Source organism: Brienomyrus brachyistius, chromosome 10 (assembly GCF_023856365.1).
Source record: "Brienomyrus brachyistius isolate T26 chromosome 10, BBRACH_0.4, whole genome shotgun sequence".
Lineage (NCBI taxonomy): Eukaryota > Metazoa > Chordata > Actinopteri > Osteoglossiformes > Mormyridae > Brienomyrus > Brienomyrus brachyistius.
This window is the reverse complement of record NC_064542.1, coordinates 27,782,595-27,799,432: the sequence shown is the minus strand read 5'-3', so window position 1 is coordinate 27,799,432 and position 16,838 is coordinate 27,782,595. Positions and strand designations below refer to the sequence as shown.

Here is a 16,838-nt window from a genome sequence, read left to right as displayed (position 1 = left end):
GCTCATTTATCTCCAAGGAGTGAGTGATTGACTTTATCAGTCCAAGGACATCACTCGTTTGCAGACGGGGGAAGTCTGATCCTCAGATGCAGGGATCCCATTTGCGGGAGTTTCTGCCTCCCCGTTAACTGACAGACGGACTGTCATTTCAGATTTTTTTTAGTTGTGCATTGCTTTCCTGAACAAACCCCCAACAAAATATTAAGTTAGTTTTGTCCGGTGGCCAACAGTAGCCAGTCAGTCTGGATTTGTAAATTTTGGTCATTTGTTTTCTTTTCCCCCTTTTTTGTCAGTTGGTCACAATGACCATGCTGCTTGAAAGCGGTCCGCAGTTCTCTACGATTGGAGTCGGGGGCTTTGGAACACCAAGGCACCATGAAATAGGCAACCGAGATCCCGGACTGGGGCTAAGTCCATTTGGAGATACTTCCCATTCTACAGCTTTCAAGCTTAACTCTGTAACTCACGATCTAGCATCCAGCCAGACATCTGCATTCACTCCGCAAGCCACCGGCTACGCTGCCGCCCTGGGACACCACCACGGTGGCCAAGTGGGTTCTTACAGCGGAGCCGCCTTTAACTCCACCCGAGAATTTCTGTTCAGAAACCGGAGCGCCGGCATTGGGGATACCGCAGCTACCAGTGCCCAGCATGGGATCTTTGCTGCTTCGGCGGGGAGTCTCCACGGACCCCCTGGAATTGCCGACAACTCTGGGCACATCTTGTTTCCTGGACTACACGAGCAAACGGTGAGCCATGCTTCATCGGGAGGGCATGTAGTCAACAGCCAAATGCATCTGGGTTTACGCGGGGACATTTTTGGAAGACCTGACCCATATCGCCCGGTCGCCAGCCCCCGAACGGATCCTTATAGCGCTGCTCAGCTGCATAACTATAACCACTCAATCAATATGAACATGGGAATGAACGTACCGACGCACCATGGCCCCGGCGCTTTCTTTAGGTATATGAGGCAGCCCATTAAGCAAGAACTGTCCTGTAAGTGGATAGACGAGAACCAGATCAACCGACCGAAAAAAACCTGCGACAGGACTTTCAGCTCGATGCATGAGATGGTGACCCACGTCTCTATGGAGCATGTAGGAGGACCCGAACAGAGTAACCACATTTGCTTCTGGGAAGATTGTCCCAGGGAAGGGAAATCTTTTAAGGCGAAATACAAGCTAGTGAATCACATTAGAGTCCACACTGGAGAAAAACCGTTTCCTTGTCCATTCCCTGGATGTGGGAAAATATTTGCAAGGTCAGAAAATTTGAAAATTCACAAAAGAACTCATACAGGTAAGTGTGTTCTATTTAATGTATCTCTTGTAATTTCACATGAAATTGCACCGTTTTTTAACGTTCGTCTTTTTTTATTATTATTATTTTACTTAGTAGCGGTGCGGGTTCGGCAATACAGAGAAGAGATAATTTGCGAGGAAACTATTGTTAGGAAATGTAAAAGTACCATACAGTTATGATCTAAAGCGAGAATTAAGAGAACTAATGGCCGCACAGCCCCAGTTTAGTTTGTAGTTCCGAATTTACATATATTTTGGGTGACATTTTGTGGCCTAATCACGAAACTTATCGGCGTTTCAATTATCAGGTTATATGACCGTAGGATACATTTCTCCAAACATCCAGTAAACACGTGCTTATAACACAATAGTCTATTTGTACCAGAATATTTTCATGTTTAAGAATACCCGTGTTTGTGTTTATGTCATTTTTTTTAGAAAATAGGCTACATTTTTTAATTAATGCATATACTGTTACCAAAGCTACGCATTCATTTTTACCACTTTTCAGGATAATAAATTTTCCATTGACATAAGCTATTCTATATGTAATAAATAAGGACAGACGCTGGAGAAATACATTTTTGTCTCGAGCCTATTAAAATAAGTTTTATGTCATTTTAACACTGGTCGATCATTACAGGGAAGGATTTATGTGCAAAACGTGTTTTTTTTTCCTTACAGGTGAGAAGCCGTTTAAGTGCGAGTTTGAAGGGTGCGACAGACGCTTTGCAAACAGTAGCGACAGGAAGAAGCACATGCATGTCCATACTTCAGACAAGCCATACATCTGCAAAGTGTGCGACAAATCCTACACACACCCGAGCTCTCTCAGGAAACACATGAAGGTAATTCACTTCCAATTCTCTCATCTTCTGCGAGAAAGTTGGTGAGGTGTTTGAAGAATCGCCACAAAGTAATATAGAAACTAGTCTTGTAGATTACGTAAATCTATGGTAATCGGTGCGTTACCGTTACTATTACAGGTGCACGAGTCTCAAGGGTCAGAGTCTTCTCCTGCTGCGAGTTCTGGATACGAATCCTCCACTCCACCAGCTCTCGTCTCTGCCGGCACCGAGGAGCCTACGAAAACTCCCCAGACCGGCGTTCAAAACACTTCGGCTCACAGTGACGGACTTCCAACTAACTTCAACGAGTGGTATGTCTGAATCGAAAAAGAAGTGGGGTTCTAGTGCGGCCCGTAAGTTTATGGACCTTACGAACTTTCACGAAGGTGTACAGAATGGAATGGGAGCAACCATAAGGAGGTGTGATGCCATGACCGTCCGCCGACAGGCCTCGTCCCTCTCAGGATTTCAAAGTTGACTTTTCTTCTGAAAGGTCTGAAGAAAAAAAAAAATCTTTAAAACCATAAAGGTTTCCTCTCTCCACTTTCAGATTATTTTATTTTTCATTTTGTGTATTTTTCTCAAAATATAAATTAGAAAAAATATTGAATCAATATTTTATATATATTATATATAATTAAGCGGGTTTTTAATCGCTTTTGAATCGATTGTTGAAATTGATAACGTCTTAAGAAATGTGCCAAAGTCTTTGTCTTGAACTTGAACAGCAAAAATAATAAATCACTATATATTCGTGAATGTATTTTGCTTGTTTGATGGGGTCGAATCTGTTGTGAACGTCCGTGTTCCGGTGGAGAGATGTGGTATTTAGAATATGATTGTTACAGCTGAATAAACAGTTGCCTTTTGTTTATAAATATGTACATGCGTGTCCACGATGCCATATTTATCGATTTGTAATTTAATTATCAGCGAAAGCTCTGAACTTAAATTATATTTATGAAAATGTTTTCTAACAAGACCATGTACAGTTTTGGGTCATGACCAGCTTAATTTTTTAAAGAGTAAATTTAACCTTCAAATATGCGGTTGTAGGCTACTTTTAAATAACGTGTCTTATTTAGGTCTAAAAGAACTCCAGTATTTAAATATTATAGATTTGCCTAATGCAGTTTGGTTTGTCATTTGATCTATTTCAGTATGTATGCGCACTGATAAACCTGTGTACCTGTGTATATGATAATATAACTTAAGGATATACATGCATTCATTAGATATGCTGTAATATTATCATATACGGCTATACTTCAGTCCCATTAGTTCGGTTGTTCATGGTGACGAATAATTTACAATGTTTCTATGGTAATATTTCTTATTTGGGCAAAATAAGTAATTTTAATGGCTTACAGTTGGTACCAATACAGTCCGGAAGTTCCGATAATTCTTCACAAGTTTAAGCCACTCACTGCGAACGACGTAAATTACACAAACTGTACTACAAGCAGGTTTCCATGCAGTTATGCGCATACACATGGTTTTGAGCCATAAATGCATAAGTATTTTGGGGTCAAATACAAAAATGTAATCGAATAAAACGTTAAGGCACCATATATATGTAGTTGGAAGTTTGCAATTCGGTATGAGGCATCAAAAAAAAAATGAATAAAGCAGGACGTTCATAAATCATTATTAACAACAGCAGCAACACTCATATCTTCAATATGATGGAAGTAATATCACGAAGACGGAAAGTTCCTGTATGTCTGCTTGCATTGTTTTAATTGTAGTTCTGTGAAAATGAGGGTGTTATGTCCTGTGATATAGGGCGGTTTGATTAATCATTAGTCTGTTTTATGTGAATAAGCTTTTGAACAAAACGTGTTTGTATGAATATAATAGCCTGAAGAATATTAAACACCACGAGGGAAATACGATAACGTGGCACACAGAGCTACAACATTGCATTGTAACCTATTTTTACGAATTGAACATTATGCATTCATAAAATATATTGTGCATATAAAATGATTTCAAACCACCAGCACTACTTTCAAAATAAATATGAAATAGTACCTCGCATGTTAAGTGATATATAAAATAAGCTTATTTATATGAATTACTGAATGTTTTATATGCTATTTTCTATACGTTAATTTAAAAGACAAAGTTTTACTTTAATTGCCTTGAAATCCCATATGACTTATCGGAATGTATTTCTGATTAAAATGCAGCTAGAATGTGATGTTGTAACGCTTTCTGGGGAAATGGGTCACGCATCAACTTATTCCTCAAAAGCAAATGTTTAACTGATTAACTGTGTTACTGTGCCACGTTCGAGGCCGATGATACTACAGAACGGCCTACTACGACTAGAACAGAACGAGAAAAAGGTCCCTTGTACTAGCCTTATTATTCGTTGATATGTTTGTTTCACAAACTATTTATGGAGAAATGTGAACATAAAAAAATCACTGAAATTAAAAACCTGAATCCATGTGGACTATTTTTGCCATCGCCTTTCTAACTGTACTTTCTGGTAATTTCAATATTGGCCTCTGTTGGACATTGAGTTATCGCATGGACTTGACGTTGTAAAGGCGCCATCTTAATATCTTACAGAGACAACGGAAGGGGAGAAACTTTAACACAGAAGTGCTTGTGAGGGCAGGGCCAGCTGGGGAAAAAGCGGTAGTGTACTTGCGCTCCCTGTACAAACATGATGAAAGTACCTTTTGCTTTTTAATCTGTTAAAAGCATAAATGTGGAATTGAGCGGAAGAGTATGTTCAAGTGTCAGCCAAACGGGAACAGAATCTCCAACCTGTATTCATTATTCATTTCTAGTGTGACTTCTAACTGGCTTGTTTCCGTGTTGGTAGAGGACAAATAATTCTTCTATATATAAAATTAATGAGCTGCTAAAGATCAATAAAATAAGAAATTATTACTGTATAGTAACAGGAATTTGCATTCTTGAATAACAGTCCAAAACGAATACCTACTGTTGCTAAGAATGTGTGGCCAATAATAAACAGTAAAACCTCACCTAGTTTTGTGCATTTTTTCCCTCTTAAATTCAAAATATTTAATATTGCACATTAATTATTGTATATGAATAAACGTGGATGCTTGTGCGGTTGGACACATTTGTCCGCAATGTTGCATAAGTAGACTCAAAAACGTTTTATTGAGACGTCCACAGGCGTGAGCTAAAATGTTATAAATTCCATTACACATTAAAGAATCATGATCACAATTTTTACTCTATGTCAGTGCATTGCCATCCTTTCAGGCTAATCCCAGGCATTTCAAACACAAGTCGTGTGAAGAATTTTTTTCCGATCACCAGTTTACGGCCCGCGCATGCGTGGTAAATTTTTCTTCCCGAACGGCTTTCCCCTGTTTACCGAACAGTTCAAGTTCTTCCTTACCAACTTCGTGGCATCTAAAGATGGCGTTCCTGTTCCTAAAAAGCGATAAAAAGATGGACAACACGAAAGGTTACAATATTTTTAAATGGGTTAGTTTAATTTGTAAGACCAACGCTACCTGTAGTGTCATTTAAGATGTAGGATTGTCTTAGAGATCTCAGCGATAGGTTTAATGACAATTAATAAGAGTGAAATCTGAATCGTGTTACTTTTTGCTTATAAATTGTAATGTACTCAGTTTATATACGTATCCAATGATTGCGTGTCAGCATTCCTTTCTAATGTACATGAATGCTTAGATCTGAATACAACTTAGCCTTATGAACGCGAATATCGATTTTGATTCCGCTTTCCATGGATGTCTGATGGCTAAATTAGCCTACAGGCTGCCCTTCCTAAATCATGAAGTGTATCCTGACCAAGCGAAACGGCAAACTCTAGCGCATAAACCGAAATATGCAGGATCCTGCGCTTTTCTGTCACGCAACCCCGGACGGGGGCGGCTTGTCTATAGGCATGACTTAAGGCACGCTTTGCAACCCAAAAACCCTAGTCTGTTCTTATACTACATTTATGTGAAGGTTAATACAAGTCCAAATAGCTAAGTAGAAAATTAGGTTTCATATGTAACAGTAATATTATATATAATATATATATATATTCTTTTTTATTCTTGTGTTTTTTGTAATGAAAATGATTCATAATCATATCGTTATATAATCTTGAATGCAATCGAATAGGCTAATTTGTGTAATAGAACAAGTTACGATATACCGATTTTAAAATGATTAATCTTCATATTAGTCATTGCGTTTCTAATCTGTTGCGTATAACAGAAACGAACAAACAGGCTTACTTAAAACAGTGTACGGTTCTTGTCTGTCGGTTTTGTATGTAGCTAGTTACATTAGCAGTTTTCATAGTTTTCTGCTTATTTTAGGAACTTTCATAATATTTGAAAGTAGAACGTTCTGAGAGTTACTTGTTTTGCCTTTTACTAGAAAGTGTTGCACTGCTATTGTAATGTAAAGCAATACGGGCAACGAAACTTGTACTGAGAAGAACAAAGTGAGGTCGATCAAGCTTTAGAGAATAATTTACACTTCCATGTCACTCACAAGTGATCGGAAAACAATTTAAAATGACAACAACGCACAGATAGAAGCATGAGTGACATAACATTTAAGTGTAAATATTTAAATTACGTAACCGGTACACACTACCTCGTTGGCAGCTGAAGTTTGCGTACCTCTGACGTATTTGTTACGTGTTGCTCAGTGCCTCCATAACCGAAGTACATGACATTTACAATTCTATATCCGAACCGATTTGAACAAAAGAAAAATAAAGCCAAACAGTATCAGTGACATTGATATGATCAAATATTTGTCTTTTATGTTTTTAGTTTATTATGGATCTGGTAAAGACCGTTTCTCTTGTCACTGCTCCAGTCAAAGTTATCCCGAAATGATATTTTGTTGTTTTCTACTGCTAACGAGACTAATTATGCATCATATGGGAAGGTGTCTTGATTAATATATCCACCGAGATAACGCATGAACATGACAGGATGGGTCCCTGGAGCATAAATGGAGATTTTTTTTTTACGATAAAACAAGCAGCTTCTTCAGAATTTCCATTTGTCATCTGATGGATTTATTAACACTAACCAAAGATTAACCGATTCCTCCTACTATACTTGTATATTCAGAATCGTTTGGTTTTAGGGAATGATTTTATATGTAACAAATGTGTGGCATCAGTCATGTGTGGATATATTATGTGGCCTACATAAGTAGGCCTATGAAACCACAGAATTAGGATGCATGATAATATGGAAATGTATCACTCTCTTCACCCAATCCACATTTTTGCTCCTTTGAAAATCACAATGAGTTATTTGCCATTTGTAAAACTCGACGGGACAAGGTTTGCACATAAATAGTTGCCTCTCTGGTTACTTGGTAGTAAAGATGTCCCACCTTATACTGCATGCCTTAAGGGATTGGTTAACGGCAGAACCCGGTGCTTTTTCTTGTGATGCATCTTCTAAGATTGTCATTAACGTTCACTGCTGAATTTCAAAGCCCACTAAATCTCTTAATTTCAGACACCGCATTCCGTAGAAAAAGATAAGATCCTGAACAGGACGACAACTCGAATGAATGAATGACTGAATGGATGGATGGATGGATGAATGAATGAATGAATGAATGAATTAAATGAATGAATGAGCTGAGCTCATCTGCAGTTCAAACCGTGCAGCCTTTACCTCAGTAGCAGTGTTGGGGAAGTTACTCAAAATATGATCCATTACAGACAGAGGTGAAGGTTCAGAAAGTGAAAATGCAGACCGAGTTTCTTTCAACCAACCAGTTCAGTTCCATGACTGTGACTCTATACTAAACTGGTTGGCTGAAACAAAAGCTTGGTTTGGATATTTACATTCTGGACCTGAACTTTCCACCTGTGTGGAAATGGATAATGTTTGTGAGTAACTCCTAAATCAAACGTACTACAAAACTCCAAGATGGCATACATAATACAGGCATCCTAAAACCAGTGATATTTCTGTACAAATTTGGTTACTGACAGAATTAAAAACAGATTCGCGGTCTGAAAAAAGCCAAAAAAAATCATCAAATCAAATCAAATCAAATCCATCCATCCATCCATCCATTTTCCAAACCGCTTATCCTATTGGGTCGCGGGGGGTCCGGAGCCTATCCCGGAATCAATGGGCATGAGGCAGGGAACAACCCAGGATGGGGGGCCAGCCCATCGCAGGGCACACTCACACACCATTCACTCACACATGCACACCTACGGGCAATTCAGCAACTCCAATTAGCCTCAGCATGTTTTTGGACTGTGGGGGGAAACCGGAGTACCCGGAGGAAACCCCACGACGACACGGGGAGAACATGCAAACTCCGCACACATGTGACCCAGGCGGAGACTCGAACCCGGGTCCCAGAGGTGTGAGGCGACAGTGCTAACCACTGCACCACCATGCCGCCCAATCAAATCAAAATACAAATTATCGTGTTACAATGTTTCGTCAATGTCAAAAAACTGTTTGCTCAGGCATAGATCCTAAGCAATAAAAGGTTTACGGCTTGCGCTGCCATTTATATGCATACTATAGTACATGAAGTACCAGCAACGAACCTCAAAACCTCATCACCGCTGCAACAGCACCAAGCGACATGTTTTGAGACAATAGTGGCTTAAATTCTGCCGAAGAGCAGCTATTGGATTAATTCGTAGGGAATGTTACTTTCAGAATATGTTACCATTGCTTAAACTGGAGCAGTAAAATGAGGACCAAAATGTGGCGCGCAGTATCTTTGCTGTTTTCAAAGTACATTTCCGAAACTTTCCTATGGAAGATTTTACTGGTCCTCTCCATATGAACACAACGGCGAAAGTGTCCGACAGCAGCATCTGCAGTTGAATGCTAGCTGACGTCCTTCAGCCAGGAAGAGGAAGAAGCACACACACACCAAGCAGACCAACCTGTTCACTTTTTACTTAAATCGTTTTCTTAGAGCTGCTGTGTGTTTCAGAAGTTCAAAATTTCCACATCATGGGAAATGACGTGCACACTTCTTGGGTCAGCTGGTCTGTTCAAGGTAGAGAAATAGTCTCAGAGGAACATGGGGGTAGATTAATGTTGCTCGTACATCGAGGAACAAAATTGCATCAGGGCTGTACCCTTTTATTGACAGTGTGCCTTGTGCTTCATATACGTAGTGAAGATGAAAGCAACGAATAAAGAGCATGCCAACATCATTCAGACATTCTTGAATGCCTATAGACAAAAATGAATGAATGCTGCTATGACAACACAGTAAAGGAAAATATGTAGTGTGAATACAGTCTCAGTCACATAGGAATACAGAATGTCTAAAGAACGCACCAGCTTGCACTCAACAGGAGACCACATTTAGCTACATACAGGACATGACCAAAAAAGTAATAATAAAAAAAAACTTTATGTAGACCGATTACTCACTGTCCCCTGATGCTATTGATGGTAAAAATATAGAGGTAGTGAAGAACTACAAATACCTTGAGGTTAGTTCAATGACAGTCCTGAGTGGAGGATTAAAATGGAGGCTGAAACGTCCTGAGGAGGCTGAGGTGAGTGAAGGTCACTCCTATGTGTCTGGGGTGGCCAGTGCAGTCTTTCATGTGGTGGTATGTTGGGATGACGGCACAAGTAGAGGGGATGCCAAAAAGCTCAACAAACCAATCGAGAAAGCTGGATTGGTTCTAGGAACCAATCCGGACTCACTGGAGACAGAGCTGGAACACAGGACACTCAGGAAACTGCTGGCTTTACTGGACAGTGACTCGCACCCTATGCTAAACAGAGAAGCATCTTCAGCAACAGACAGACAGTTCCCCTACTCCAAGGAGCACTATACAAGGTCATCCCTACCTTCAACCATTAAACTTTATGAGTCACCGACCAACAACTGTCTGAATGGATCTGAACCGCTTAAGCACTTTTCATTGGACATTCAGAGAATATTCATTCATTCACAGTACAGCCCACTGTGTGATACTATTCTGAGCCAATACTACAGAATTCTGTGCCACACTTTATTCTGACAGTATTTGCACAGTTAGATACATCTATTTATTGTTATGGTGTACTGCCTGAATGTCTGTTTAAATATGTTCTGAGCTACTGTAAACCTGCAATATCTACTTAATCTATAGTTCAACTACTGTCTTATACAAATTCATTTTTGTACAGGTTCATATGGCAAAAAGCAACAATTCAGTGTTTTCCTTTGCGAAAACCTGTTTAAAATCAAGATAAAACAACAGAGTGGGACATTGGCAGGGGTCAATTACAGGCACACATCCTTGACACAGTTATAACTGCATGAATCTCCACACTGTTACAATTTTCGTTCATCTGTCAAAACTATGAAAAGTAAATTCCTAAATAAATGCCAATATAATAGGCGTGTAACGATTCTCCAAGTCTTTGGTTCTGCTCAGACTCTGATGTTTGAGGCCCAGTTTGGTTCATACCTTGTTGTCTTTTTAGCAACTAAAACAATAACAATTGAAGAACATGATAGATTAACTTCACACAATCTAATTATGATACAAGTTAAAATATAATACTATACCCTACTGGATAATGTTCCCATACCACTTGAATCTGCCTGGGCGCTCTGCAATCTCAGGGTTATTATCCATCTTGAGCTAATGAAACGAGCCCAGCTTTTACTCCAGACGTGATTACTCGATCATGATCGAACGACACAGCTGGAAGGTGTAATGTGTAATGTTTACAGAATATGCAGCTTGCCCTAACTTTAAACAGAATAAAATTTTATGTGTGTCGTAGTGCTGGTTGTGAAATAACATTAGTAACATAATGAGAGTTTAACAGGCTGCACCAGCGGCTGCAGGTTGGGGCTCGGGGGAACCGTGACACGCGATCGTACGTGTGAAGAACTCATTTAGCCTTAAGCAAGAAACAGCCACTGCTGTTTTAACTACTTGAATGTCCTCAAAATTAGAACAAGGGTCAATAAAAATTCACCAGTATGAGGAGTAAAAACGAAGACATCTAAATCAAAAAAGTATAGGAGTGAATTCTAAGCAAAGAAATTCTTAAGGTGAATAAATTATGAAGAGGTTCAAGCTCAGGTATGGTGGCTCAGACACAGAGGGCATCAGCAAGTGCCCCTTTCAGTCACAGTGATCTCAGCATCCCCATATCTTCTATCCATAGGTGTTGTGGAGCTCAGAGGCACAGAGAATATGGAGCACTTTCATGTCCTACTCTACACGACTCTTCTGTTCAATATCTTTCCTTTTGGCTTTGGGTTATGGAAAATACCATACAGCACATAAAGATGGAAAATAATTATGGAGCATTAGACTTGAGTGCCAAGTTGAAAGGACATGACTAAGGCAAGACCACAGATCCATGCAGGGAAAGGCAAGCAAAAGAATGCAGGACCCTAAGCTAGACAACAAAACTATAGAACAATCCAGACTCAAGAACATCCAATGAAACCAAAACTGGAATTTTAACAATGAGAACCTACGCACTGAGCAGTGATCTTAAGGAGGTTTATTAGTTGATTTTGTGATTAGACATTGGAATCATCTGGAGGTGCCTGTAGTGGTGGACGATGACTGTCAATGGCAGATCACTAGTAAACTGGATTCTAGATCACTGTGTACCAGCATAAGCACTTAACACTCCCTTATTTTGGCAAGACAAGTGAGACAAGTATAAACTCAAACTATTGCACCTTTTGCCATTGGCTTATTCAACCACAGTGTGCCAGGAAGCACTACTGGGCACATTTTCTGCTTGTGAATAATTATTTTGAACGTATTATTGTCACAGAGAATAAGTACAATGCAAACAACTGTTGACCTATCGTCACTACTATTATTCTTACTGTTGTTATTGTCTGCTAACACGTTACTACAGGCTCAAGTAATACAGGTGATTTTTTTTAAATGTAATCTTGTAGGTTCAATTAAACTGGCAGTCATAAACAGCCCATTTCATACACACATATTTCTGTACTGACCTGGAATCTGACAGTTTGGTAAAAGCTCACTTGGGTGTTGCTGAAGTGAAATGCCCTACGTTTGCAGTTAAGATACCATACTTCGGATCAGCGGCCAGCAATTCTGACGAAGCGAATTATTTACAACTCACTTGGCATGTCCTTGAATAGCTCCTGTCAACATGAATGCGAAGAAAATGTCAGTCAAGCACCGTAGGTCAGACTGCTATTGGCCTTTACTTCTGTAAGCACTTACCTGCTGTTATGTTTGAAGGACCACACTCCACAACCAAAAGGAATAATGAGGCCTAAAACTGTGTTCAACTGCTTCATCTTTTCTCAAGGCACATTCAGATAATCCACTGTCATCCATCTGACTGCTAAATTTCGATATATTTTGTTGGTGTTCATGAAACAAAAGTGGAAAATTCGTGAAGGACCTCTCTGAAACCACACAAGGGGTTAGATGACGCCCCAGGCCCGTAGGATCAGCTAACCAACCAGTCACTATTCGGGTGACCATTTCAATTCATCTTCTTCCCATTTACTATAATGTATAGCAACCATTGCAGGGCATCGCTAAACAAAAACGCCATAAACTACCATGGTGGCATTTTCACATAAAATGCTTCAGAATATTTTTTCAGCTATTTCATGCAAGAATGATAAACAGGCAGTCCCCCGGTTAAGAACGTCCATGACAACTCATACCTACAGACTGCAATAAAGCCTATTATAAAAAAAAAAAATGGATTAAATACAATGGCTTGTGATAATAAACGCATTTACTGATTTGTGACACTCGTGAAAACTGTCCTCGAACAGGACAGGAACAGTGCAGAACCACAGTTACTTTTATTATTACTATATAATTTTCACAACTTACCTATAAAATTCGGCTTAGAGAGACTTAGGGAATTGATCTCATTCTTAACCTGGGGACCGTCTGTACACAGAAACATATGACACTCATCACACTGCAGAGTCTTCATAGTCCAGAAAGGAGAACTTTGTAATAATGCACTTTAGTATAGACATATAACCCAAAACAGTCCAACAGGGATTTCCATGCTATTTGACCTCTGCCCGTGACTGGGATTACTTTGAGAGGTCGGGTTGTGATGTGTTACACCCCTCTATGGGGTGCCATGCCGCATTATGAACACGTCTATAGAAAAGTTTGGAAGCTTTCCATTCCTATGAAACCCACATCTAAGCCCTTCCTTCCTGTTACTGCTCACTCACCAGAAACCCTAGTTATGCTTCTCATTACTAGAGTGGGCGAGTTTGTATACTTCCTCATAAAATTGTGAATTTCGGCTCTTTAGTGTTCCCTCCTTGGTTGGCTCCCCGGTCCACATCGGTTTACTGCAGACAGCCTCGTACAATTTCTTCATACAACGTTTCTCAAGGGGTCATTTATGACAGTCGAGAACTCACGATACGCAACCTGCTCAACATACAATGTCTGTTCTAGGTGTAATTAAGTGCAAATAGAGACATCGTCTCTACAAATATTCTTCAATAAAAACTTTGTTCTGATGACAGAGCATAAAAAGGAGTGAAATTTTAGGGAATAACAGAAGTTTGTTCCTTAGAATCCATTTCTTGCTGCTCGGTCTGGATTGGCAGAGAATTAACGATACTGCCAACATCAACAAATGCTGGCTAGAACAGCCCTTTAGTGCTAGTCTGGTTGTCTCGGTTTGGCAAGAACACACATACGGTTTTCCAAAACATGACTTGGTTTCCATCTTACTTCATTTTATTTAGGTCACAGACAACCTAAACTGAAACCTACAATCTAAGAAGCTGACATAGCTGACATGCTGCCTTTGAGTTGAGTTTCAAGCCACAGCGAGGAATGAAAGCTAGGCTGCGAGCTGAAGCCATGCTGTCCACAGCCGCCCAACAGCGGTCAGGTTACAACCCTGTCCCCTATGGCCTATCTTCCCAACTAACTGGCAAAAGTTTAATACAAAACAAGGGTCTTAGAAATCATGGCCCAAAAGGCTGTATTATGCATTTTTTGGGAGTCCAAGAAAAAGGCTTGAATATACAAGGTGTAAGGCTATGAATGAGAGTACATGTAGCCAATGCGGAGTAATACTCATGCTGCACCATAACAGGCTCATCAGAACAATGGAACAGGAACAGTGTGCAGCTGTGGGCTGCCAGTCTCCAGCCCCCATCCATTTCTCATTTTCTTCTTGTTCGGCCTACTCTATTGAAACATGTGGTCAGCTGTCGTGCCTCCATGTGGCCAGGCGATCAAAGCTGGACCCGGCCGTAATTGTCCCCTCGCAAAAGCCCCACTCTGCCAGGGATCAGGAACCCAGCAGGTGGGAGGTACAAGCGCAAGAAGGGCTGGGGTGGGGAGAGGAAGGCGAGAGGCCCAGTCTGCCAGAAATAAAGACTTCCTACAGGCTGCTTTCTGACAACGCGGCTGAGTTGGGGGGGGGGGGGGGGGGGGGGGAGAAAGTGAAGGCTTCACACATTCGGAGGTTCTAAGGAAAGAGTTCAGCTACAGCAAGAGTGTAGAGTATTCAGTATCCGAGGCCAGTAAAGGGACTGATCACTGAGATGGTAGAGCAGACCGAATGTGTTGGTTTCCGATATTTCATTTGCCATTGTATCAGTACAAATATATAGGAATTACACACACACACACACACACACACACACACACACACACACACACACACACACACACACACACACACACATGTAGTCATATCTTTATGGGGATTTCTATGGGAAAAATGCTAATGCTAACCAAGACGACCTTACCCCTACCAAGCCCTAACTATCACCATAAGTAACCAAACAAAACAGAAGGGTTTTTGCAATTTTAGTTTTTTGATTGCAGTCACAGATTTCCCTTTTGGGCACCATGATTTACCACAATCCTTTCTCAGATACTTTGATTCGGTGTCTCCGTCATTATAGTACAACCAGATACACTAAATGGAGAAAAGTATTTGGACACCTGGCCATTACACCTACAGGAAGTTTAATGGCATGCCATTGTAAATCGATAGGCATCAATGTGGAGTTGGTCCCCCCTTTGCAGCTATAACAGCTGCCACTCTTCTGGGACGGCTTTCCACATGATCTTGGAGTGTGTCTGGGAATTCATGCCCATTAATTCAGAGCAACTTTTTTTGTGGTTGGACCTAAAGGCCTGGCTCACAATCTCTGTTCCAGTTCATCCCAATGAGGGGTTGAGGTCAGGGTTCTGCGTGGGCCAGTCAAGTTTTTTCACACCAAACTCACCCAACCATGTCTTTGTGGACCTTGCATTGTGCACCGGTCAGGGCTCGTACACTTTTCGATCAACAAATTTCCATGACTTTTTCGTGACTTCAATCTAAATGACCAAGAATGGATTCAAAGGAGGATTTTTTGTTCAACCCATTCAGGAAAAGTGTTCGCAGTTATGTCATGTCATCATCATTGTATGACACCATTACAAATGTGTGCTTTGTGTAGAGAAACCAGCTGCTATCATCTTGCATTCATCCTTTGGGTATGGATGCACCTTACATTGCGTATAATTTTACAGACATGCATGTTGCTTTTCTCTCTTGTTCAGACACATACTATCAAAAAAGTTGCATAGTTTAATTTCCATCTGGACTATTGGTGACCTGAACATTTATTAACCACACTAGAGTCTCTTTTCTGGCTATCTCCAGATAGAAAGTCATTAATCTATAATTACTGAGTTGTAAAAAAAAACGTGCTGAAAGACGAATTATTTGTGCATGCCGTTATAATTATCATGATGCGACAAGCGTGATATACGCATCACAAAAGAAAGAAATAATGTTAACTTGAAATATAGCCAACATTATATAGAATGTGTAAAGATGAAATAGACATAATAATAATAATAATAATAAATAATAATAATAATAATAAATAATAACAATAATAAATAATAATAATAATAAATAATAATAATAATACGTGTAATAATAATTATTATGCCATAAATAAATAATGCCAGAGGGCACGTTGTATTTAAACATGCGGGAATGTCGGTCCTTAAGTGTTGCAGCTGTTAGCATCTGCATGGAATTATAAGCTAAAAATGACTTTATACCTATCGTGTTACTGTCTATTTTATGCATTGTGTTCCTTCCAGTAACCACTTGAATGACAACTTTCTCTCTCTCTCTTTCGCACACACACACGCTCGCACATCTTTCACACTGTCTGATCCTCCAAATTGAACTTTACATATTCTGTATCTAAAAATCTCTACTAGTTTGTACTCATAACAGAACAACATTGCTCACAGGTAACACATTAAGTCTTTATATGCGAAGTGCACTGAGGCGCCTCAAAACACCAACACAGCTGCACACACGCACACACACGCACACACACGCACACACATGCACTTTCTTTTGTACCATCTGATATTTGGACTTCATACGGTCTTTACACATTGTACTCTTCAAGTTAACAATAATTATTATATATAAAAATATTTTGTAGCATTGTCCACAAGACCACACAAAATTTATGATGTTGACAACATACACACACACACGTTGGGTAATCATATCTTTTTGGGGACCGCTCATTCACTTCTATGGGAAAAATGCTAATGCTGACTATGCCAACCTTAACCCCCACCCAGCCCTAAGCATAACCATAAGTAACCAAGCAAAATACAAGAGTGTTTGATTTTTAGTTTTTTCATTGCAGTCACAGATTTTTATTA

The 16,838-nt window shown here is 39.8% G+C and overlaps 1 protein-coding gene across 1 annotated transcript; it reads left to right on the top strand.

Moving 5' to 3' along the window:
• The first annotated feature begins 17 nt into the window (after nt 1–17).
• On the top strand, nt 18–4,185 carry zic3 (zic family member 3 heterotaxy 1 (odd-paired homolog, Drosophila)). The gene is made up of 4 exons (XM_049029653.1): nt 18–1,302; nt 1,989–2,152; nt 2,291–2,463; nt 2,539–4,185. The coding sequence occupies exons 1-4, from the start codon at nt 303–305 to the stop codon at nt 2,576–2,578; spliced, it is 1,377 nt and encodes a 458-aa protein (XP_048885610.1). The 5' UTR covers nt 18–302; the 3' UTR covers nt 2,579–4,185.
• Nucleotides 4,186–16,838: the final 12,653 nt, after the last annotated feature.